The sequence below is a fragment of the Vitis vinifera genome, chromosome 13, assembly GCF_030704535.1.
Source record: "Vitis vinifera cultivar Pinot Noir 40024 chromosome 13, ASM3070453v1".
Classification (NCBI taxonomy): domain Eukaryota; kingdom Viridiplantae; phylum Streptophyta; class Magnoliopsida; order Vitales; family Vitaceae; genus Vitis; species Vitis vinifera.
This window is the reverse complement of record NC_081817.1, coordinates 29,134,546-29,160,251: the sequence shown is the minus strand read 5'-3', so window position 1 is coordinate 29,160,251 and position 25,706 is coordinate 29,134,546. Positions and strand designations below refer to the sequence as shown.

Genomic DNA, 25,706 nt, shown 5'->3' with positions numbered 1-25,706 from the left:
TCAATTTGAGAAAGGGAAAGAATGGCGTTATATAGCTCACGTTCCAAAAATAGTGATCAATGGTGTGCTATATTAATCAAAGTGCCACTCCGCCAATATACAGTCAGGTAATTCTTTTGTGCATGAACTTCTTTTCTTTAGAAAAATATTTATGTTCCAATTCATTTGCTAGTCCTGTTTATTTGATTTAAGATTTGATTTAAGATTTTCTTTTTCTTGAAGCTTCAAACCTGAAACAAATATTGAAGAGAAGCAGAGGAGGATTGTCTTATTCTAATGGTACTCACATTTTCATGCTCTGTTTACCAAATGAACCATTTATAACTATAAAAAAAAAATTAAAAACATGGATTTTATTTATTTTTATTTTTTTCATATTCTCTGTTTATTTCTTATATACAGGGCATAGAGCAAACTCAAGTACAAATTCTAGTTAGCTGCTTTATTAGTAAGTAATTTAAATTGCTTTGTTTTTTTTTTTTTTTTGCTTCAATATGCCAAATTACAAGATTTATAATTGCATATTATGATTCAATATTTTATTTAATTCTTTTTAAAATGATTTTATTCACAATTTCATTTGTTTGATCAAACTCATTTACATGGAAGTAAATATTAAATAATTTTAAATTATGGATTTGATAACATCTAAAACATTTTTGATTCCTCAAAAGTGTTAAATAAATTCCTCATAGATTCAGGTTTTTCCATCAATTTTTCCCTAAACAATCAAACAAGAGAAAAAATTTACAACTTTTTCCTTTCATTTTTTGAGAACCAAAATAGTTTTACAATTAAGAATTTTAAAAAGTTATTCAATTCAAATTTTATTTTTATTTTTTACTCTTTCCTTTCTTATCAGACAAAGCTAATCATCATTTTCGGTGTTTTTTTTTTTCCCTTTCAATGTTTTGTAATAAGTAAATAGGATGGGCATAGAAGATTTCTTATGACAAACAAAGTTCAACAATGACTATGGAAAACATGTAAGGTAAACAACAATAATTTTAGGCCAATGAATTTTTAGATATGAGATCATTTAGAATTTATGTGAAGCATTTTATGATACTGAATTAGTCAAATTTTTTAGATGTTTGAACTGATTGGGAGTCCATGTAAAAAAAGGAAAATTGGTCTATTGTGTGTGCTAACCAAGTGGACCTCTTCAGAAGGTGAGCAATAGGCATACATCTCTTTTTGAGATAGTTGATGCACTTATTTCTGTCTCAATTTTGATGATGTTGTCTTCTTGTTTTGACTTTTCCAAGGAAGTGGAATCTGAAGAAAGGATAGATTGTTCAGATATTGGGAGGGTGTGGGGTGTGTTTGCTGTGGAGGAAGGGAGATTCCTGGGTGCTGAACAATTGATGCTCATTACTCTGTTCAATATGAATAAGAAACTCAGAGGCATAAGGTTCATCTCCCTTCAATTGTCTCTAAATTTTTTTTATTAATTCATTTATACATTAATCAATTGAAGAGATTTGGATCCTTTTCTGTTAAATATTTATTTGTGTCTGTGATTTTTGATTCCAGGATCAGTTTCAGCCATGCCAAAAGCAAAAGGAAAAGCTGAAGCTGAAGATATCATGAACAGAGGAATTTCCATTGAAACTAGTCCAAATTATGGTACTCTTTGTCACCCAGCTTCTTAAGAAATTGCTGCTTCGCCCATGGCAAGGTTAACAGTCCCCCTGGCCCAGGCTCTAATCCATGGCAAGCTTTCTCTGAGGTACCCAGAAAACAATAGCAAGTCTGTTAGGACCAGAAATGGCCATCACAACAAACCAGCCACAGAAGCAACTTCTGGCCCTGAAACTTGGGGTTTTTGGAACAGAGAGTTTTACAGCCACCCCTGCTGCCAGCTCTAATATTTCCAAACCCCCTGTTGGAGGCAATAATGTCCACCTGTTTGGTGACTCAAAGAAGATTGAGGGCAAGCTGGCTCCTCCACCTGCTGAATGGGCTGGTTTCTTACTAATTTGGTGAGGTTATAACATCTTTGGCACTTCTGGTCATAAGAGATGAGAATAGGTAAAAAAGCAAAACAAAAAGGGATATATGGCTTTCTGGCCTTGGTTATGCTACTGAGTATTGAGTGTTTGCCTTATGCAATAGAATACAACATCTGCATATGTTCCTTGGTTTCCATGGACTACTTACAAATGTATATTGTTCTGAATGCCTCGATTTTCAGGTCAGAAAAATAGTTGCTTCTTTTAATATTGTCCTGTCTGTGACCTTATCCTCCTGCTTCTATTTTGCCATGTATTTTTGTTTAATCCGTGAAAATCTTATATCATATATCATTTGTATTTGTTACATGCATGCCTTCCTAATCATTTTCTGTCAAGAACCTCGTTTTTGTTTTAATTAGATCAACCAATTTTGTGGCATTGTAATAAGAAAAATTTTCTACTACAAATGGAAAATCAAGCCTTAGAAATTGAAAGATAATTAGCTAGACAATGGATTCAGGAACTTTCCATTGATGTACTCTTCAAATCTGCTTGTGGGGTCTCTTAGGTGATTTAGAAGGGCTTCTACATATATACTTTTAGTGTTTCATTGATGCTTCTACTCTTATTGCAGAATAAAAGAAAATTCAGCCCTCTTATCTGTAATTAAGAACCGTCTAAAGCCTGGGCCATGGAATAAGCTCAAGCCTTTCTGTGCGGAGCAGCTGGACTCTCAAATTTTTCATTGGTAAATATCCAAAGGTATTTCCTTTTCCTTGCTGATTGATAGTTGTTGACTTGTTGATGATCCTGTGATTCATGTTTGTCTCCCTTCACAGAGCTATGATTTCAAAGTCATTAAAGATGCCAATCCCAGTCAACCTCAATCAGAGCTTAAGGAGTGTGTTAGACTGTTACCATTGATCGCCTAAGTCCAAAGGTATTCTATTCAAGGAAGAGGAAATAGAAGAAAATAGCAGCTCTTGATGTATTTTGATTTTGAGCAAGGCTTTCTTGATTGGGAAGGTGACTCTTCCTTCAGGGAAGAGGATAGATTGTTCTGATTTTGGTAGAGTTTTTCCAGTGAAGGAATTGGAGGAAGGGGAGATTCCTGGGTGCTGAACTATTGATGTTCATTGCTCTGTTCAAGAAGAACAAGAAACTGTGAGTAGAAGGTCCATCTCTTTAGAATTATCTTCTGAACATTCTGAAATATAATTTATTCATCCGGGTTGAGCTGTAAAATTATGGTAATGGTTAGAAAGCAAAGCCCTCTTCCAGAATTTATGGTCTTGTCATTTTGTTTTCTCTCCAGTGTCATACTTTCCCAGTCTTCCAGAATTTGGTTGTTACTTCAAACAATGAATAGGATTCATTTATACGTTTAATCGATTGAAGAGATTTGGATCAGTTTCAGGCTAGTCAAAAGCAAAGGAAAAGCTGAAGCTGAAGATATCATGCACAAAAACAGGGGAGTTTCCATTGAAACTAGTCCAAATTATGGTACTCTTTGTTACCCAGCTTCTTAAGAAATTGCTGCTTGGCCCATGGCAAAGTTAATGATCCCCTCAAATGTCAAACGGTTTTGGATGAAGTTGGCTAAATGATCAAATTCCACCGTTTCACTATGATTTATAATGTAACACCGTCACCACATTCACTGACAAAATAGGAATGAAGTCATACATAGAAACCCCAAAAGTTCTTGTATAAATGCTATAACAAACACAACTGAAAATGCAGAATGATCCATTTCTGTTCCTTATTATTTAGTTTGAAGGAAACATTGATGAATCCCTTGCTTTGCAGATTGAACACTGGCGTTGAGCTGATGCTTCATAATGTGTTATTATAAGAGATAGAGGCTGCCCGAGTGGTCTGAATATACCCCCACAGTCCCTCTGATGCCTGAAGTGTTCAAGTCTAGTTGTTTACTGCATTCTTCATGTAGGTACACAAGTCATCGGGCACCTCCAAAAAGGAAGCTTGATAAAGAGCAATTGTGCATAAACTCATACACCAGAAGTCAGTGTTCACCCTCACAGCAGTAACCCAGCAAGTGTCGTAGATTCTTATGGTGAGTTTGGCCTATCACATTCACTTCTGCTTTGAATTCTTTCTCACCTTCTCTCACCACCTTCTCCAACTTCTTTCAGCAACAGAATTTCCAGAACCTGATGGTAATATCCCTTTATAGACAGTGCCAAAGGCTTCTACCATCGCTTGTACTCACGATTCTGTGATAAAGCTGCAGATTTTTGAGGTTCAAGCAGTAGAAAACTAGAGAATTGCAACGAAGAAGTGAAGAAGAACAGAGGGGCCCAGGACTTAGAGGATTAGAATTGCTTTATTTTGCTTGCCTCTGCCTGAAGTTAGTTCACTGGACTTCAATATCTTGATTAGGGCACTTCTGGCAACAGCAGTTTGATCCAACCTCCCATTTGAAAGAGGTAGTCTTATCCTCCAACAGCTTCCAGTTCCATTTACAAACCTCAGGTCCTCAAAAATAGCAACTGCACAGTAGGTTCCAACACCCAATCCCTGGGTTGGCAATATGGTATTAGTTGGGTGGTTGAAGCTCTCCATATACTGGTATTCAATTTCCATCTCCAAGCATGGCACCATGCACTGCTTCGCTGCTCATATTACCAGTCTTTGTCTTCCATATCTCTTGGCCTCCAAGGAGAACAAGCTGTCCATTGGTGGTAAGCTCAACTTTTGATCCTCTTGGCACCGGTTAACTTCCATTTGCAGTCCAGATAGCAAGAAGGAATAGATCCTTTTCACTTGGAGAGGGTCGGAATCCAAATGCAAAATCACCAGAAGGCGAAGTCCATGTAGAGTTGGCATCAGTGGTATAGAGAGATGAATCCAAGCTTATATTACTATAAGCTTGGCTGATGAGTAACAAGTAGACGTAGAGAGACTATGTATGTAAGTTATCATGTGAATAATTGGTCACCCAACTGGTTTTCTCTGCATGTTGAGTGAGTTGAAAAAGTCCAGTGAATATTATTTTCTTCCATAATTGAACATTCTCCCGTAATTGAGTAGTGTGAAAGCAAATTTTTTTTTTCAAGATGCCTCTTTCTTGTTCAACAATTGAATATTGAGAGCATAGGATTACAGTAAGTGACAGCTGAAAAGATTTCCTACTATTGAACCTGAAATATTTCAGAAGCTCTATTGTCTTCTGCAATATCATGTTGATATATATCATGCTCATCAATTCTTGAACATCATAAACTTGATCAAGCTTTAGGGACTTATCCCTTTGATCTAGATCCTTCCAGGGTGATATATGTAGGAAGAGTTTAAATGTGAAAAATGTTTTTTTTGCTTGTCCCACATAGGAAAAAGAAACACCTTTAGTAGGTTTATTAATTAGTCCACTTTCTATGGCTTAATGTGCTTGTGAAGAGGTATGGGAGAGTCTTGTGCGCCCATGGGGTTCAAGCCCATTTGAGTGGGGCTTTGATTTCCTTCAAATTTTACTTTCTATTTTTTTTCCCAACATTTTCTCTCAAAATTTTCAAATACCAAACATAACATTAAAGTTTTGTATCTTTTTGCACACTTTAAAAAATTATCACCGAAAAATAATTTTATTATGAAAAAAAAACCTTCATAATGTTACAACTTTTATTCATGGATTTTTTCCTTTTTAAAAAGAAAATTATAGAGCTCAAGTCTTAACGAAGGTTAATGGATTTTTCCTTTTTAAAATATTTCCTGCACATTTTAGTAGTTCTTCTCTATTCAAAAAATGATAACTTACTGTTGGTTCATGGTTGTTGGTTGTTTATGAATTTGTTCCTGTGTTGCCATGTGGTGGTGTGGACCCTGCATTTTTGTTCATGTGCTTCCACTCAATGGTGCAACTAGATTTTTATTTAAAAATGATTTTTTTTTTAGAAAATGACTTGGAGTCGCCATTTATTTTTGTTTTATTTTTAAAAGGAAAATAAAATAAGAAAGAAAACCCTAAGTGTGACTCCTTATTTGGAAAAAGTGGTATGTGAAAAAACTAAATCTGGACTCTGGGGTCAGGTTACTTATTGCGAAGGTATGGTACAGACCGTAGCACCCCTCTAAGCCCCTAAAATGGGTCTCTACTAAATAAGATGAAATACGTGTGATAATTGATTAATTAAACATGGATATCTGAAGAACATCGATCTAAAAATAATCAAATGAACAAGAGAAACAAGGAATGTACTTGAGCAATGAGTTGACTGCTTCATGAAGGACAAAGGTTAATGAACAAACATAGAACATTCGCATGTACATCACAAAGCGAATCAATCAAGCATGACAATCAATCAATCAATCAATAAGAAAAATCATGCATGTTGGGCCCCACCAAACCTGATTTATTTCTGCATGAACCAATTCTGTAAATTCCATCACTTGGAATTACAAAATTAGATTTATGTTTATTTTAAAACATTTTAAAAAAATCAAGAAAATGTGAAAATTGCTTGTCGAAGAAAATGGCAGCAAATCTTATTAAAAATGGAAGGATTTTTTGGAATTTAAAAAAATTCAGAGGATGAAAAATTATAGTGTTGAGATTATTAAAAAAAAAAAACCTAGAATCTGGAAAATCATTTAAAGAATGGGAGTGTAGGGAATTATTTTTAAAAAGCAAAGATGGAGTGAAAGAAAGCCATGTGGCTACTAGGGTGGCCATGCATGCGTCTTACTTCGCCTTGAAGTTCACATGTTGGAACAACTACCTTTCAACCGGGTTCCAAATCCTTCAGCAAACGTAAGCAGATTTGAAGCTTGTGCACAGATTTTCATGTCATAATGCAATCCACTGGTGCTGCCTGCTCTGGTCATGACAATCTGAGGTTTCTTGGCTTTTCTCTGTAAGGTTTCACAAGAACACTAGCCCCATAAACATAATGTGGACTTCCATTGGCCAAAACGCTCTTCACGATATCAGAACTGTCAAAGGTTACGAACCTACTGCCCTTGCTGCCATTTCCATCTGATTGATCTCCTTCAACAACTCGCTTCTTTGATTCTTCCATCATCCTTTCTTGAAGCAAGATAAAATGAAACACCTCATGAGAAATGTCGGAAGACTGAACTATGAATCTGGAGGCCCCTGTCATTTCTACGAGGTGGGACCAAGTAGTTTGCTATTGATTGGAGCTACTTAGCTGTAGACCATGAGTGAGATACATTCCATAAGAGAGATCGGGAATGCCCAGGTGGGTGATGTAGCTGATCATTGCTTGACTGATGACGCCCAAGTGACCGGTTACGGTGTCAGAAAATAGACCAGTTTCCTTCTCAGACGCAAGAAGCATGCTCATCTTAACTAACAATTCATCTTCAAGTTTCGAAATGCAGCATATTTGCCGGTGTGCGCGAATAGTGAGCTAAAGAATTCAGACATTATTGATGCTACAATACGGATGCCGAGGTGAAACACCGCCTTTATTATTGATCATGTAGAATGAGGGTACGTGAATGGGTGAGGTCACCTTGGAGGTCATTTTGATTGATTGATGGTCATTAACTGAAGAGCATGCATGGGGTGAAGGAAAAATGAGGATCTAGGTGAAAGTATGATGGGTTAGGAGAAAGGGCGTGAGGGGGAACTATGGGTAGCGAGAGGAATGGGTATGAGGGGTTCGGGGGAAGGGTGGTGATATGAAGTAGGTTTGACAGTGGAGATAAGAGCATTGGAGGCTTCGGAGTACATGGGAAGGCACCCATGCCAATGAAATGGCATTGGTGGTGCCATATGATGGTAAGACGGGAAACTACAATAACCAGGGAAGCAACTATAGTTGCAGCAGGCATGATACTCAATTGGCATTGGGTGCCCACAATTTCCAAAGGATTCATGCCTTGCTCCTGTATGCTCTCAGCCAATAGCTCCCACAGTTTGTGACTTCTTGTTGACAATTCCCTATATCACTCCCAGGTGTTTTATGTACCATCCATAAGTAGCCATGCCTTGCATCGGTCAGGGTTCAAAAAATTAGCCTAGTCACGTACGACTTGGTCGAATTGTATCTCGAAGTTGACCACGACGAGTCCGATACTAGATACCTAGACTCAGCCTGAATCGGTTGGACTCGGATGAGTCGACCGATATTCTGAGTTAACTCGGTCAACTCGGAGAAAAAAATTCAACAAATTCTTTGCAAAAAAGCCCCATCACAATAAGTCTTGATTTTTCAGAGAAATCAGAGATTCCTCTACAAAAGAAAACCTATGAAAATTTTAAACAAACCCGTGAAAATTTGAAACAAACCCATGACCCTTTCAAAAGCCTTTAAAAAGAGCCTCAGTTGAAGAATAACTTACCTAACCCTAAATTCACCATTGTCGAAGTGTAGAATCTTCGTCTTTGGTGCGGTGCATGGTGGGAAGGTAGCAGGTCGTGGTCCGATAGTCTGAGAGATTGCAAATCGTGGTCTTCGTGGTGTGTTGGGGAAGAAGATAGCAAGGCTGCGTCTTCGTGGTGTTGGGGAAGAAGACAGAGGGTTGCATCTTTGTGGTGTTGCTGTGCTGGGGAAGAAGAAGAAGACAGAGTCAGAAAAGGTAAGGGTTTCAACTTTCAAACTGGCGGGTAATAAATTAATGAAGGAATTCATTTTCAAATATTGTTTAATATTGTTGCTATATATAATCTGTTATTCCTTTTCAAATTAATATATATACTCTCTGTATATGGTTTAATATATATTGTTGTTATATATAATCTGTTATTCCTTTTCAAATATTGTTGCTATATGTCTTATAAACTAAATAAGACATAATTAATAATTTTAAATTATTTCATGAATTTTTTTATTTTTAAAAATAATTTGAATTCAAAAAACCAATCTAATTAATTACATATAAAATCAAAACATTTTATAATATTATGTTCATAATTCAATTCTAAATGAGTACATGGAATGAAAATTTTGACTCATTTTTAAAAAGTTAAACTTTATTAATTATTCAATTTAAATAAAATATTATGAAAAATTATTACTTTAAATATTTATTATTAATTTTTAACCCAAAAAATGATGAAGATGTTAATATTTTTATGTTTCTAACATATACTAAAATAGTATTTTTTTTTTTATAAAAATAAAATAAAATAAACCTATGATTTTATTATAATATCATATATAAGTAAAAAATTATAAGTACTCTTTTGTAATAGATAATAAACCTTCGTTTAGGTTATATTTGATTCCCAAAAAATTATTAAGAAAATTAATTTATTTTTTTTCACTATTTTTATCATAAAAAATATAAAAGAAAATCAACTACAATTAAAAATTAGCTAAACATTTATATATATTTAAATTATATAATATTTATATAGAAAAATAAATAAATAAAATGAATTAAAAGAGCCATAAAAAAATAATTTATTAACCTTAAATTTGTTTAGTTTTCTTTTTTTTTCCTCTAATATTCATAAACCAAATATAGCATTAGTAAATGACTTATTTAATTAAAAAGGTTATTGAAAACCCAATTTTGTAAATCTAACCCTTCATTATTTTTTTGGCATCATTTTAAAAAAACACTCTCATTTTTTCCTTATAAAAATAATTATTTCTTTTAAAGCATTCATGTAAATACTTAAAATAATCAAGGGTATTTATATATATAAAAATGAATTACTCTTCAAATATAAGGATTATTTTCATCATTTTTAACTAATTAGGTTTTAATAAATTGAGTTACTCTTCAAGTATAAGGATTATATAAAATTTTGTATAATGGTACAAAATATAATGCACAAGAAATTGTATTGAATACTTTAAAATTATCACTCAATTTTCTATTAGTATAAATAAATTTACATTATATTAGTGACAAAAAATTTCTCTATTACTCAATTACATTAATACTATATTGCAAAATTGAATTACTATAGAAAATTAATAATTATTGAATTTTTTTTTCAAATAATCATAAATGATTTAATAATACAAAATGAAGGATATGCATTTACATGGTCAATTACATTTATATTTGAATCAATCTTACTTCATTATATCATGTAGATTTTTTTTTATAATATTCTACAATTAAATTACAATAGGAAATCAATAATTATCAAAACAAACTTTTTTAAAAGAATTTTTTTTATAAAAATATTCATTTATTTAACTATTATTTATTTTAATAAAAAAAACATATAAATAAGTAGAAAACAAAAGATGATGAACTTAGGTGAGATCGTGTTTATTGCTTTTTTAGTACAATTTATTTTTATATGGTAATAATATGAAACATATAAGTGAGTGGAAAATTGAATATTATAATTCTTATATAAATGTGTTTATATATATTTAATTTCAAAAGTAAATTGTTTTCCTTTTATACATGATTAGGTTAAAATTTCAAAATGGCTTCAAAACATGATATTGGTTGGGAGCATGCAGAACCTGTTGGTGGTAGTAGAAGAATCACAAAGTGTAAATATTGTGGGAAAGTTATACATGGCAGTATAACAAGATTAAAGCAACACATCGTACATATATCTGGACAAGTGGAAGGATGTCCACGTGTACCGATAGAAGTGTCACATAGTGTTAGACAACATATGTCTAACACTTCAAAAGAAAAAACACAGTTAAGAAAAAAAAAACAACTTTTGAATTCCTTAAATAGAAAAAATTTCTATGAAATTGATGAAGGTGATTTTGATGATGAAATTGAGGAAGTTGCTATGGCTGATTTTGAAAGAAGACAAATGAAGCAAGCAATGAAAGAAAGTCGTGGAATTTTTGAAGAAGGTGGACAAGAGCATCAAAAGGGTGGTAGTTCCTCACAACCTTCTAATGCTAGGATTAAGCGCGGACTGACACGTAGCTTCAGTGTAAGAGAAGGAGCTAGCATACCTCTAAAAGGAATTGATCCCTACATGTTCCCATCAAAGCATAAATCAATAAAAAGCTTGTTTTCTACTGAAGGCGTGAAGAAAGTGGGTAAAGCTATTTCTAAATTCTTTCTCTTTAATGCAATACCTTTTAATGCAGCTGACAGTGGGCCTTACTATCAATCAATTATTGATACCATAGCAGAAGTAGGTTCAGACATCAAGGGTCCCACGGGATACCAAATTGGAAATACAGATTTGGAAGAGGAGGTGCAAGAGCTTGAGGTATACATAACAACATTGAAGGCTAAATGGCCTATATATGGGTGCACAATCATGTGTGATGGTTGGAGTTCTAGGACTAGAAAGCCTATCATCAATTTCATGATTTATTGTGATAGAAGTATGATATATCATTCTTCAGTTGACACTACCAACATACTTAAGACAGCAGACTACATCTTTTCCCTTATGGATAAAGTTGTAGAGGAGGTTGGGGAGAAAAATGTTGTTCAAGTAGTCACTGATAATGAGGCAAGTTTTAAAGCAGCCAGTATGTTGTTGATGGAGAAGCGGAAACATTTGTTTTGGTCTCCTTGTGCAACCCACTATATTGATTTAATGCTTGAAGATATTGGAAGCATGAAGCAGATTAATGAGACATTAAATCAAGCTAAGATGATCACAGGATTTATTTATAATAGCTTGAAAGTAGTGAATTTGATGAAAGTGTTCACCAAGAATAGAGATCAGTTAAGGCCAGGAATAACCCGTTTTGCCATCGAACTCATTTCTCTTGAGAGTCTTATACGTTATGAGGCTGATTTGAAGAGAATGTGTACAACAAATGAGTGGTGTGAATTCAATAAAGATAGGAGCAAAAAAAGTCTAAGAAATAAGGTATCCAACCTTATCTTAACTGATCGATTTTGGAAGAAGGCAGGGGGAGTTTAAACCATCATGGAACCTTTCTTCAAAGTATTGAAATTGGTTGATCAAGATAAAAAGCCCATACTATCAATCATTTATGAAGCAATGGATAGAGCTAAATTGGCTATCAAGGCATCGGTCAAGCAATGGGAAAAGTATTGGGAAGTCATTGATAGAAGGTGGGACGGTCAATTGCATAGACATTTGCATGCTACAGGTAATAAAAAAATTCCTTACATATTTTTTTTTTTTCAAGTATAAATTATTATAAACTGATCATTATTTAACTTACGATAGCATATTTTTTAAATCCAATGTTCCATTATTCAAAGCATTTTTCCAACCATCCAAAAATTAAAGTTGGATTCAAGGAGGTTATCAAGAGATTAGAGCCAGATTTGGATAGACAAGCAAAAGTTATTAACAAGGTATAATAATAGTTTGTGACCTTTATATAATGCATTTTGTATATGTAATGTGCATTAATAAAAAAAAAATGTTAATGATGTAGGTGAAATTATTTGTTGATGGCCAAGGAGAATTTGGAAGTGCACTTACAAAGAAAGCAATAAATCAATCTCTTCTAGGTACTCAATACATTTACGTCTATTACAAATAAGAAATTATCATCATTTTTTGTTAAATATATCATAGTGATTAATAAGTATGCATTTTCTTTATTATAGCTGAATGGTGGAACAACTATGGCGACGAAGGTCCACATCTACAAAAGATTGCTGTTAAAATTTTAAGCCAAACTTGTTCTTCATCAGGTTGTGAAAGAAATTGGAGCACATGGTCATTGATTCACACAAAGTTATGCAACCGTTTGGCAATGAAAAAGTTGCATAAGTTAGTTTATGTGCACTACAATATGCGACTTTGAGTTAAGAATTTGATGCAAGAGCGAAGCAATGAAGATTTATACAATCCAATTGATCTGAATCATATCTTTAATGATGATGATATATTAAATGAGTGGATATGAGAAGGAGAGGAGCCTATTTTATCATCTGATAATTTGGATTGGTTGGATAAAGGTCTTTTCACTAATGAAAAAGGTAGAGAAAGAGATGTTGATTCCCGTTGTAAAGGTAAGGCTTCTAGAACAATTTCTTCAAAATCTAGTAGTAATGATGGTGACAATAGGGGCAGTAGGCGGGGTGGTGGCACTAGTGAGAGTACTGGAGGAGATGGTAGCACTGGGGGCGGTTATTTTAGTCGAGTAGATCCCGACATGTCATGGGCATAAGGAGGTGAAAATTACTATGCCACACAAGATACAGATCATGGATATCGACTAGGGATATGGGAACAACGAAAGCATTTGGAAAAACTAACTACATTTCCCAACAATGATGATTATTCTAGTGGGCATGATTATCATAGATCAAATTATCACCATATTGACGAGCACTTACAAAATTTGGGTATAGGATTAAGGTCGTATTTCAGAGGGGTAGATGATAGATCATATAACAACTTTAGAGACCGTGATAGCTCTTCCAGTGCTTTTAGTAGAAATGATTTTAATCGATTTCCAATTATGCATCCAGAGGGATATTCAAATACTGAAACACGAGCTAGTGACTCATATGGATATGATCAATCTTCTAGTAGTAGTAGCATTTCTTATCGAGGTTTTGGATACTATCAATCTGGTGTTGATCCCGAACAGCCTTCGAAACCATATTTTCCTAATTATGGATCATCAAGCCAATCATCTCACCCAACATATTCAAGTTATGAACAACTCTTTCAACCATATCCTCACTACAGGAATTGCCACCCCAATTTGTATGCTCGTCATAGGACTGATGATGATGATTTTGAACCCCCTCGTCATTCAACATGGAATTGATTATTGTATTGTATGTTTGTTAGTAAAAATGTTATTATATTTGAAATAAAATAATTTTCTTTTATTAGCATTATCATAAATAACTTTGAGCAGATACTTTTATAACTATTTAAATAATGTTAAATGTGAGACTATTTTATTTTATTAATTTTTTGAGCTTATTTAATTGTATATATTTTTATGATGATTTACATAATATTTTTATATTTTTTTTGAATTTTCTAATTAGCTTATTTTACGTATCGCCCGATACCAGACCGATACGTCTCGGGACCATCCGAGTCAGTGACTGATACCGCGATTATGATCCATGGCACCGGTAGAGTCGGAGCAGGGGACATCCTTATCAACCACGATGACAGAGAGGTTAAAGTGCAGTAGGAACTGCTGGGCAGTGCTCAACCCAATTATTCCGGCTCCAATGATCGTCACATCAAACGAATGAGACGCATGAGTCGAGTCCATAGCTGAACCACAAGCGGTCCAGATCATTCTGTTCTAATTTTCTTAATGGAAAATGAGAAAATTCTCTGGAGAAAATTTAAGCCAAAACCATGATTTGTCAAGAGGATCATCTTTCATCATTGAGACATGCAATCAACCCTTAAACCCAGAAATCGATCAAAATGTAGTGTTTGGAGAATGGTCCTGGGTTGAGCACAAAACATGAACTATGAAGAGAGTCGTATGTTCAATACAGAGAGAAAATGTGGCCATGAGTGGCCAAAGTTGCATGTCTGCAGGCATAGGAGAGGAACTTGTGGAGTAGCTCCCTAGAAGTAAGCAAGAGAATCTGGGTTTTCATCATGTTCTCACAACCTCCCAGCGAGGCAGTTCAAACCACTGAATCAAACCCTGTTGGTATTTTGTCTAGACACTCATTTGCTTATCGACAGCAGACTGCTCCTCGAAAATGGATGACATAACATCGATGCTGACACGTTGCCCATCCTCATAAGCACCTGTACATAAATTGATTCTGCTTTTGAATATTTCCCTTTCTCCTCAAGTGAATTCAATTTTTCTACAACACCCTTCTTTTCTGCTAACAATCTTAGCTGAACATCCATCCCATGCTCTCAAAGTGCTAGCGTCTCATATCTGATGATTGGCTGACAACCTTGCCCCTTGTAAGACCCAATTAAGTATCCAGAACCACCTACAGTCAAGAGATAAAACTAATACCCTAATATGGCCGTCTCAAATTTTTTAGCAAAATAACCCAGCAACCTTATGAACAAATGAAACAACGGCTACCCAAGCTCAGAAACTATGCCCATAGGAAAACCAATGGCAATGCTAGAAAAAATCTTTTCCTTGGGAGTACAAATGGCCACAGAGAGTAGAGAGTAAACAACAAGGGGGCAAGCAGGAAAACAGAGCATCAAATGAACTCAAGAAAACACTTACCCGAGCCCCATCTCATATTGAAGTCAATGGGCTTGTGTATGGGTGGGAAAAACCAGGTGGAAATAAGATCCAAAGATATGACTCAGACACCCAAAGGAAAGCTAAAAAGGAACTGTATCATTCTTAAACAAATTTCACATAAAAAACCAGGAACAGATTTATTAGACATAATCACAGCAACCCAAAGAAAATCAATAGCAATCACTACGTGGTCTAGCAAAAGTACCTGAAAATGCTCTCTTCCTGCGAGGCTAGTTGGGTATCAAGTTACTCTACTTCATTCTTTCTGCTCCAGAAAATACCCTCCCTCTTCTCTCGAGCCAGTCCTCTTCAAGCTGCTTTCCCATGGTTTTCAAACTCTGCTCACCATGGTCTCCCACTTCCCTTCCTCCTCTGTTTTCTCTCAGTTACCTTTCCTCTCAAGCAACCAGCCACAAGAATTCCCCTCAGTCCTTCCTCCTTAAGCTATCTCTCCTAAAAAAAATGCTCTCCAACCCACCATATCTTCTTACGCTCTCAGCTACCTTCTTTCTCTGGTTGCCTCTTCTCTCTGTAACCTCCCCAGCAAGCTTGCTCCTCAAGCCATCCTCTCACCAGCTAATACATAACACGTCCCCCAAAAAAAATGCTCTCCAACCCCCCTCTATCAGTCTATAGCTTTTCCTCAGAATATTCTATGATACATGTCAACCTTCCATTGCCTCTTCAAACCACGAACATTCTTGAGGGCCCTCCACTTTGTAAGAATGTGTTGCACAAAATGCAAGAAAAATGAGCCCCAAAATGGGGTCTACAGGTGGTTTTGTCATTTACTCTGTTTTTAATATTTAACCTCGTCTTTAATTTGTTTGTAATGTATACACTACCTATGATATATTCTTTCTTTTTATTTTTTATTTTATTTTTATGTACAAGTATCACAATAAAAATATAATAAATTTATTATTTAATTAATAAATTATTCATTTATAGATGAATCAATAATCTCACTAAAGTAATGATTTTTCCTAATCTTAAAAGTAGATTTTACTAAATTTAAATTTTTAGTTAAATATTAAATAATATACAAGTTATTATATTTTGTAAAAAAAAAATTCTATAATTAGTTATTGTGTCTTTCCCCTAAGATTTTTTTTCTTTTTCTAATTTATTAAATATCCATACATGCTAACAAATCCAAAGTTCAACACTTCATATTACCAAGAAAAGTAAATGCTCATTTGAATCATTCACCGTTTTTCTATTATTGATTTTCAAATTTTAAATCTATTAATTATTCTTGTGCTTTAAATCATTTTTTTAATCATTTCACCGAAATAAGGGTGTATTTTTTCTAAGATGAAAAACAATTATCAACGAGATTTTCTTTCGCATTCCAATTAAGGAAATCATGTATCCATAAAAATTTGTATATGTAAAACATAACTTCACTATAAAAATATAGAAAACAATAATTTTCATAATTTGATGCTTTTTATTCATGATTATTGAACATAAAATTAATTATTTTACATTTGATTCTAAGGAATAAAATTTTAATAAATAAAATTAAAAAGAAAAAAAAAAGGATATATATGCTTTTTGGCTTTTGCTTTTGCTTTTTCTTTCCTTATGGGGTACATCACAACCAATGATTCCTTCAAGCCTCAGAATTAAAAAGAAAAAAAAATCATAATTAACCTATACAATTATTAAATGATAAATCATAATATTAGTTAATTATATATATATAATTATGTGCAATAAATTAATGAATCAAATAATAATATCATTATTTAATAATAATAACCATAATATTAAAAAATTTAGTAATAGTAATATATTCTAATAATAATAATTATGAGAAAAAAACTAACCATTATAATTATAAAATTATAATACTACTATAATTATTAAAATAATAATATGGATATTAATATTCATAATATTAGGAATGATAATGTTAAAACAATTATTTGGGTATATATACGCACTAATAATAATAGAAGGAGAAGAAAAAGAAAATAATTAAAAATAATAATAATAAAAAGAGGAAAGAAGAGAAAAATTGAAGCCTGCGTAACGAATCTGCTTTGTTCCTACACAACGAAGTTTGGCATCAACTTTTTTTTGTTTTCTTTCTTTTTCTCACCACTCAAGCATTCCTTCAAGCCTTCTGCATTTGGTAATCCAAAACCAGTCTCGTGAAGTTTGGTGGTATCGCGCTAATACAAACCAATCATCTGAATTCCAATTGCAAAGCAACAGTCGACAGATATGGCGGACGCACTGCTCTCGGCTTCGCTTCAAGTCCTATTCGAGAGGTTGGCTTCTCCAGAGCTCATAAACTTCATTCGGCGACGGAATCTCAGCAAAGAACTCCTTAACGACTTGAGGAGGAAATTCTTGGTTGTTCTCAATGTGCTCAATGATGCAGAGGTGAAGCAATTTTCAAACGACCCAGTCAAAGAGTGGCTGGTACAGGCTAAGGATATTGTGTATGGTGCGGAGGACCTGTTGGACGGGATCGCTACCGATGCTTTGCGCTGCAAGATCGAAGCTACGGACTCCCAAACCGGTGGAATTCATCAGGTGTGGAACAAGTTCTCTGATTGTGTTAAGGCGCCATTTGCTACTCAAAGCATGGAGTCCAGAGTGAAGGAGATGATCGCTAAACTTGAGGCTATTGCTCAAGAAAAAGTTGGGCTTGGCCTGAAAGAAGGTGGGGGCGAGAAACTGCCACCAAGATTACCATCCACTTCTTTGGTGGATGAGTCCTTTGTGTACGGCAGGGATGAAATTAAGGAGGACATGGTGAACTGCTTGCTTTCTGATAACGCAAGAGGCAAGGAAGACATAGATGTGATCTGCATAGTTGGCATGGGCGGCACCGGCAAGACCACACTCGTTCAGCTTCTCTACAACAATGACAAAGTGAAGGAACACTTCCACTTGAAAGCATGGGTCTGTGTTTCCACTGAGTTTCTTCTTATCAAGGTCACCAAATCAATTCTTGAGGAAATCGGCGATAGACCTACTTCCGATGACAACCTGGATTTGCTTCAGCGTCAACTCAAACAGAGCCTTGTTAACAAGAAATTTCTGCTTGTTCTCGATGACGTCTGGGATGTGGAGTCCTTTGATTGGGAAAGTTGGGATAGCCTACGAACTCCGCTCCTGGGTGCAGCAGAGGGAAGCAAGATTGTTGTGACCAGTCGTGATGAATCTGTTGCAAAAACTATGCGTGCAGTCCGCACTCATCGTTTGGGAGAATTAAGCCCTCAACATTGTTGGAGCCTATTTGTAAAGATTGCATTTCAAGATAGAGACTCTAACGCATGCCTTGAGCTTGAACCCATAGGTAGACAGATTGTGGATAAGTGCCAAGGATTGCCCTTGGCTGTTAAATCACTCGGGCATCTGCTGCACTCTAAGGTCGAAAAAAGGGAATGGGAGGACGTTTTGAATAGTGAAATATGGCATCTTCATAGTCGTTATGGAATTCTTCCTTCTTTGAGATTGAGCTACCATCATCTTTCTTTACCTGTGAAACATTGTTTTGCATATTGTTCAATTTTTCCCCAAGACCACGAATTCAACAGAGAGGAGCTGGTTTTATTATGGATGGCAGAAGGTCTTTTACATCCACAACAAGACGACGGAAGAAGAATGGAAGAGATAGGTGAGTCCTATTTTAATGAGCTTTTGGCGAAATCATTTTTTCAAAAATCTATTAGAGGAGAAAAATCATTTTGCTTCGTAATGCATGATCTAGTCCATGAATTGGCTCAACATGTGTCTGGAGTAGATTTTTGTGTCCGAGCGGAAGACAATAAGGTACTAAAAGTATCCGAGAAGACTCGCCACTTTTCATACATTCACGGTGATTTTGAAGAGTTTGTTACATTTAACAAGCTTGAGGCTTTTACTAATGCTAAATCTCTTCGGACATTATTAGATGTGAAAGAATCATTATGCCACCCATTTTATACATTGAGTAAAAGAGTTTTCGAAGATATATCAAAAATGAGGTATTTACGTGTGTTGTCATTACAAGAATACGAGATAACTAATTTGCCTGATTGGATAGGTAATTTGAAACATTTGCGCTATTTAGATCTATCTTACACGTTGATTAAAAAATTACCTGAATCAATATGTTGTTTGTACAATTTACAAACATTGATCTTTAGAGGATGTTCAGATCTTATTGAATTGCCTTCAAAGATGGGGAAATTGATTAATTTGCGTTATCTTGATATTTCTAAATGTTATTCATTGAAAGAAAGGTCAAGTCATGGCATTAGTCAATTAAAATGTTTACAGAAATTGTCTTGTTTTATTGTGGGCCAAAAGAGTGGATTAAGAATTGGAGAATTGAGGGAGCTTTTAGAGATTCGAGAAACACTTTATATTTCAAACGTGAATAATGTGGTGAGTGTTAACGATGCATTACAAGCTAATATGAAGGATAAGAGTTATCTTGATGAGTTAATATTGGATTGGGAATTGGAATGGGAATGGGAATCGGAATTGGAATTGGAATCAGAATCGGAATCGGAATCGGAATTGGTTATAGATGGTGGTATTACACAATATGATGCTACAACTGATGACATACTCAACCAGTTACAACCTCATCCAAATTTAAAACAACTCTCCATCAAAAACTATCCTGGTGTAAGATTTCCAAATTGGCTTGGAGATCCTTCAGTCTTGAAACTCGTGTCCCTTGAGCTTCGGGGTTGTGGCAATTGCTCAACATTGCCACCACTTGGGCAGCTAACCCATCTTAAATATCTACAGATCTCAGGAATGAGTGGAGTAAAGTGTGTGGATGGTGAGTTTCATGGGAATACTTCCTTCCGATCCCTAGAGACACTATCATTTGAGGGTATGCTGAACTGGGAGAAATGGTTATGGTGTGGAGAATTCCCTCGTCTCCGAAAGCTTTCTATACGGTGGTGTCCCAAACTCACTGGGAAATTACCAGAACAACTTCTTTCTTTGGAGGGACTTGTAATTGTTAATTGTCCACAGTTGCTTATGGCTTCAATTACGGTTCCTGCCGTCCGTGAATTAAAGATGGTGGATTTTGGCAAATTGCAGTTGCAAATGCCAGCTTGTGACTTCACAACTCTTCAACCTTTTGAAATTGAAATTTCAGGCGTGTCTCGGTGGAAGCAACTTCCAATGGCACCACACAAGCTCTCAATCAGAAAATGTGATTCTGTGGAGTCTCTATTAGAGGAGGAAATCTCGCAAACCAACATACATGATCTGAATATTCGTGATTGTTGTTTTTCTAGATCCCTATACAAAGTTGGTTTACCTACTACTTTGAAATCGCTATCAATCTCTCGGTGTTCCAAACTAGAGTTTCTCCTACTTGAGCTGTTCAGATGCCATCTCCCAGTCCTTGAAAGCCTACGCATCCGTAGGGGTGTTATCGGTGATTCTCTCTCGTTATCCCTCTCATTAGGCATCTTCCCCAAGTTGACTGATTTCACAATCCATGGTCTTAAGGGGCTTGAGAAGCTCTCCATTTTGATTTCAGAGGGTGAACCCACATCTTTACGTTCCTTGTATCTAGCAAAGTGCCCTGATCTTGAATCTATCAAATTGCCCGGTCTCAACTTGAAGTCTTGTCGGATCTCTAGTTGCTCCAAGCTCAGGTCGTTGGCACACACGCACTCATCTATACAGGAGCTGGATTTATGGGATTGTCCAGAATTGTTGTTTCAGAGAGAGGGTTTGCCTTCCAACCTGTGTGAACTTCAATTTCAAAGGTGTAACAAAGTCACGCCTCAGGTGGATTGGGGTTTGCAAAGGTTGACCTCTCTTACACATTTAAGAATGGAAGGTGGATGTGAAGGCGTTGAATTATTTCCCAAGGAGTGTCTGCTGCCCTCTTCTCTAACTTCTCTTGAAATTGAAGAGCTTCCCAATCTCAAGTCTCTTGACAGCGGGGGACTTCAACAACTCACCTCTCTTCTAAATTTAAAGATCACAAACTGCCCAGAGCTCCAGTTCTTGACAGGATCGGTTCTTCGACACCTTATCGCTCTCAAAGAATTACGAATTGATGAATGTCCAAGGCTCCAATCCCTGACAGAAGTGGGTCTTCAACACCTCACCTTTCTTGAAGTATTGCATATCAATAGGTGTCATGAGCTCCAATACTTGACAGAAGTGGGTTTTCAACATCTCACCTCTCTTGAAACATTGCATATCTACAATTGCCCTAAGCTCCAATACTTGACAAAACAGAGACTGCAAGACTCCTCGGGTCTTCAACACCTCATCTCTCTCAAAAAATTCCTAATCAGGGACTGCCCAATGCTCCAATCATTGACAAAAGAGGGTCTTCAACACCTCATCTCTCTTAAAACATTGGTGATCAGAGACTGCCGTAAGCTCAAATACTTGACAAAAGAGAGACTTCCAGACTCCCTCTCTTTTCTGCGTCTCAGCGGGTGTCCTTTACTGGAAACACGATGTCAATTTGAGAAAGGGAAAGAATGGCGTTATATAGCTCACGTTCCAAAAATAGTGATCAATGGTGTGCTATTTTAATCAAAGTGGCACTAAACCAATATACAGTCAGGTAGTCAGGTAATTCTTTTGTGCATGAACTTCTTTTCTTCAGAAAAATATTTATGTTCCAATTACTAGTCCTGTTTATTTGATTTAAGATTTTCTTTTTCTTGAAGCTTCGAGCCTAAAACAAATATTGAAGAGAAGGAGAGAAGGATGGTCTTATTCTAATGGTACTCACATTTTCATGCTCTGTTTACCAAATGAGCCATTTATAACTATCGAAAAATTAAGAAAAAAAATTAAAAACTTGGATTTTTTTATTTTATTTTTATATTCTCTGTTTGTTTCTTATATACTGGGCAGAGAGCAAACTCAAGGACGAATTCTAGTTAGCTGCTTTATTAGTGAGTAATTTAAAAAAAAAAAAGATTTTCTTTTGTGTGTGCTAACCAAGTGGACCTCTTCAGAAGGTGAGCAGTAGGCGTAAATCTCTTTTTGAGATAGTTGATGCACTTATTTCTGTCTCAATTTTGATGATGTCTTCTTCTTGTTTTGACTTTTCCAAGGAAGTGGAATCTGAAGAAAGGATAGATTGTTCAGATTTTGGGAGGGTGTGGGGTGTGTTTGCTGTGGAGGAAGGGAGATTCCTGGGTGCTGAACAATTGATGCTCATTACTCTGTTTATTATGAATAAGAAACTCAGAGGCATAAGGTTCATCTCCCTTCAATTATCTCTAAAAAAATTTTATTAATTCATTTATACATTAATCAATTGAAGAGATTTCGATCCTTTTCTGTTAAATATTTATTTGTGTCTGTGATTTTTGAGTCCAGGATCAGTTTCAGCCATGTCAAAAGCAAAAAGAAAAGCTGAAGCTGAAGATATCATGAACAGAGGAATTTCTATTGAAACTAGTCCAAATTATGGTACTCTTTGTCACCCAGCTTCTTAAGAAATTGCTGCTTCGCCCATGGCAAGGTTAACAACCCCCCTGGCCTAGGCTCTAATCCATGGCAATCTTTCTCTAAGGTGCCCAGACAACAATAGCAAGTCTGTTAGGACCAGAAATGGCCATCACAACAAACCAGCCACAGAAGCAACTTCTGGCCCTGAAACTTGGGGTTTTGGAACACAGAGTTTTACAGCCACCCCTGCTGCCAGCTCTAATATTTCCAAGCCCCCTGTTGGAGGCAATAATGTCCACCTGTTTGGTGACTCAAAGAAGATTGAGGGCAAGCTGGCTCCTCAACCTGCTGAATGGGCTGGTTCCTTACTTATTTGGTGAGGTTATAACATTGTTGGCACTTCTGGTCATGAAAGATGAGAATAGGTAAAAAAAGCAAAAACAAAAAGGGTTATATGGCTTTCTGGCCTTGGTTATGCTACTGAGTATTGAGTGTCTGCCTTATGCAATAGAATACAACATCTGCATATGTTCCTTGGTTTCCATGGACTACTTACAAATGTATACTGTTCTGAATGCCTCAATTTTCAGGTCAGAAAAATAGTAGTTTCTTTTAATATTGTCCTGTCTGTGACCTTATCCTCCTGCTTCTATTTTTCCATGTATTTTTGTTTAATCCGTGAAAATCTTATATCATATATCATTTGTAATTGTTACATGCATGCCTTCCTAATCATTTTCTGTCAAGAGCCTCATTTTTGTTTTAATTAGATCAACCAATTTTGTGGCATTGTAATAAGAAAATCTTTCTACTACAAATGGAAAATCAAGCCTTAGAAATTGAAAGATGATCTGTGACTCATGTTTGTCTCCCTTCACAGAGCTATGATTTCAAAGTCATTAAAGATACCAATCCCCGTCAGCCTCAATCAGAGCTTAAGGAGTGTGTTAGACTGTTACCATTGATCGCCTAAGTCCAAAGGTATTCTATTCAGGGAAGAGGAAATAGAAGAAAATAGCAGCTCTTGATGTATTTTGATTTTGAGCAAGGCTTTCTTGATCTATACTCTGATATATTGCTCAAATTAATCCAGATGATTTTCTTGATTGGGAAGGTGACTTTTCCTCCAAGGAAGAGGATAGATTGTTCTGATTTTTGTAGAGTTTTTCCAGTGAAGGAATTGGAGGAAGGGGAGATTCCTGGGTGCTGAACTATTGATGTTCATTGCTCTGTTCAAGAAGAACAAGAAACTGAGTAGAAGGTACATCTCTTTAGAATTATCTTCTGAACATTCTGAAATATAATTTACTCATCCGGGTTGAGCTCTAAAGTTATGGTAATGGTTAGAAAGCAATGCCCTCTTCCAGAATTTATGGTCTTGTCATTGTGTTTTCTCTCCAGTGTCAGACTTTCCCAGTCTTCCAGAATTTGGTTGTTACTTCAAACAATGAATAGGATTCATTTATACATTTAATCGATTGAAGAGATTTGGATCAGTTTCAGGCTAGTCAAAAGCAAAGGAAAAGCTGAAGCTGAAGATGTCATGCACAAAAACAGGGGAGTTTCCATTGAAACTTGTCCAAATTATGGTACTCTTTGTTACCCAGCTTCTTAAGAAATTGCTGCTTGGCCCATGGCAAAGTTAATAATCCCCTCAAATGTGAAACAATTTTGGATGAAGTTGGCTAAATGATCAAATTCCACCGTTTCACTATGATTTATAATGTAACACCATCACCATATTCACTGACAAAATAGGAATAAAGTCATACATAGAAACCCCAAAAGTTCTTGTATAAATGCTATAACAAACACAACTGAAAATGCAGAATGATCCATTTCTGTTCCTCATTATTTAGTTTGAAGGAAACATTGATGAATCCCTTGCTTTGCAGATTGAACCCTGGCGTTGAGCTGATGCTTCATAATGTGTTATTATAAGAGATATAGGCTGCCCGAGTGGTCTGAATATACCCCCATAGTCCCTCTGATGCCTGTGAGTGTTCAAGTCTGGTTGCTTATCAGATGCTTTCTCAGTCCATGTTTGCAACTTTGGCTATAAAAGAATCATCCAACAGTTATGTTCTGAGGGCTTTATGTCCCAATGGATAATCTGTTTACTGCATTCTTCATGTAGGTACACAAGTCCTCGGGCACTTCCAAACAGGAAGCTTGATAAAGAGCCATTGTGCATAAACTCATACACCAGAAGTCAGTGTTCACCCTCACAGCAGTAACCCAGCAAGTGTCGTAGATTCTTATGGTGAGTTTGGCTTATCACATTCACTTCTGCTTTGAATTCTTTCTCACCTTCTCTCACCACCTTCTCCAACTTTCAGCAACAGAATTTCCAGAACCTGATGGTAATATCCCTTTATAGACAGTGCCAAAGGCTTCTACCATCGCTTGTACTCAGGATTCTGTGATAAAGCTGCAGATTTTTGAGGTTCAAGCAGTAGAAAACTAGAGAATTGCAACGACAGAAGTGAAGAAGAACAGAGGGGCGCAGGACTTATAGAGGATTAGAATTGCTTTATTTTGCTTGCCTCTGCCTGAAGTTAGTTCACTGGACTTCGATATCTTGATTAGGGCACTTCTGGCAACAGCATTTTGATCCAACCTCCCATTTGAAAGAGGTAGTCTTTTCCTCCAACAGCTTCCAGTTCCATTTACAAACCTCAGGTCCTCAAAAATAGCAACTGCACAGTAGGTTCCAACACCCAATCCCTGGGTTGGCAATATGGTATTAGTTGGGTGGTTGAAGCTCTCCATATACTGGTATTCAATTTCCATCTCCAAGCATGGCACAATGCACTGCTTCGCTGCTCATATTACCAGTCTTTGTCTTCCATATCTCTTGGCCTCCATCGAGAACAAGGTGTCCATTGGTGGTAAGCTCAACTTTTGATCCTCTTGGCACCGGTTAACTTCCATTTGCAGTCCAGATAGCAAGAAGGAATAGATCCTTTTCACTTGGAGAGGGTCGGAATCCAAATGCAAAATCACCAGAAGGCGAAGTCCATGTAGAGTTGGCATCAGTGGTATAGAGAGATGAATCCAAGCTTAAATTACTATAAGCTTGGCTGATGAGTAACAAGTAGACGTAGAGAGACTATGTATGTAAGTTATCATGTGAATAATTGGTCACCCAACTGGTTTTCTCTGCATGTTGAGTGAGTTGAAAAAGTCCAGTGAATATTATTTTCTTCCATAATTGAACATTCTCCCGTAATTGAGTAGTGTGAAAGCAAATTTTTTTTTTCAA

General features: G+C 35.9%; 1 protein-coding gene and 1 long non-coding RNA gene across 14 annotated transcripts; one reads left to right on the top strand and one right to left on the bottom strand.

The window, feature by feature from the left end:
• The first annotated feature begins 473 nt into the window (after nt 1–473).
• LOC100240831 (putative disease resistance protein At3g14460) lies at nt 474–25,706 on the top strand. 13 transcript variants are annotated; one of them, XM_059741620.1, is made up of 11 exons: nt 17,113–21,610; nt 21,709–21,765; nt 21,899–22,005; nt 22,102–22,247; nt 22,370–22,462; nt 23,322–23,422; nt 23,535–23,702; nt 23,939–24,030; nt 24,337–24,437; nt 24,579–24,704; nt 24,822–25,706. In XM_059741620.1, the coding sequence occupies exon 1, from the start codon at nt 17,273–17,275 to the stop codon at nt 21,569–21,571; it is 4,299 nt and encodes a 1,432-aa protein (XP_059597603.1). In that variant the 5' UTR covers nt 17,113–17,272; the 3' UTR covers nt 21,572–21,610; nt 21,709–21,765; nt 21,899–22,005; nt 22,102–22,247; nt 22,370–22,462; nt 23,322–23,422; nt 23,535–23,702; nt 23,939–24,030; nt 24,337–24,437; nt 24,579–24,704; nt 24,822–25,706. The 13 variants fall into 13 exon arrangements, 11 of the variants coding, with proteins under 11 accessions (XP_059597603.1, XP_059597601.1, XP_059597599.1 ...); XR_009467320.1 differs by lacking the exons at nt 17,113–21,610; nt 21,709–21,765; nt 21,899–22,005; ... (3 more) ...; nt 23,535–23,702; nt 23,939–24,030 and adding exons at nt 477–991; nt 1,091–1,172; nt 1,269–1,414; ... (2 more) ...; nt 2,798–3,122; nt 3,370–3,461 and having other exon boundaries at nt 24,781–25,706; XM_059741618.1 differs by having other exon boundaries at nt 23,322–23,702; nt 23,939–24,437; nt 24,781–25,706.
• On the bottom strand, nt 14,165–15,634 carry LOC104881303 (uncharacterized). The gene is made up of 2 exons (XR_787335.3): nt 15,243–15,634; nt 14,165–14,765 (listed from the first exon to the last, which is right to left on the bottom strand). It is a non-coding gene; the product is annotated as an uncharacterized LOC104881303 (long non-coding RNA).

Coding starts and splice junctions, on each gene's coding strand:
- LOC100240831 (XM_059741613.1), top strand. CDS start 17,273: ATGGCGGACGCACTGCTCTCGGCTTCGCTTCAAGTCCTATTCGAGAGG.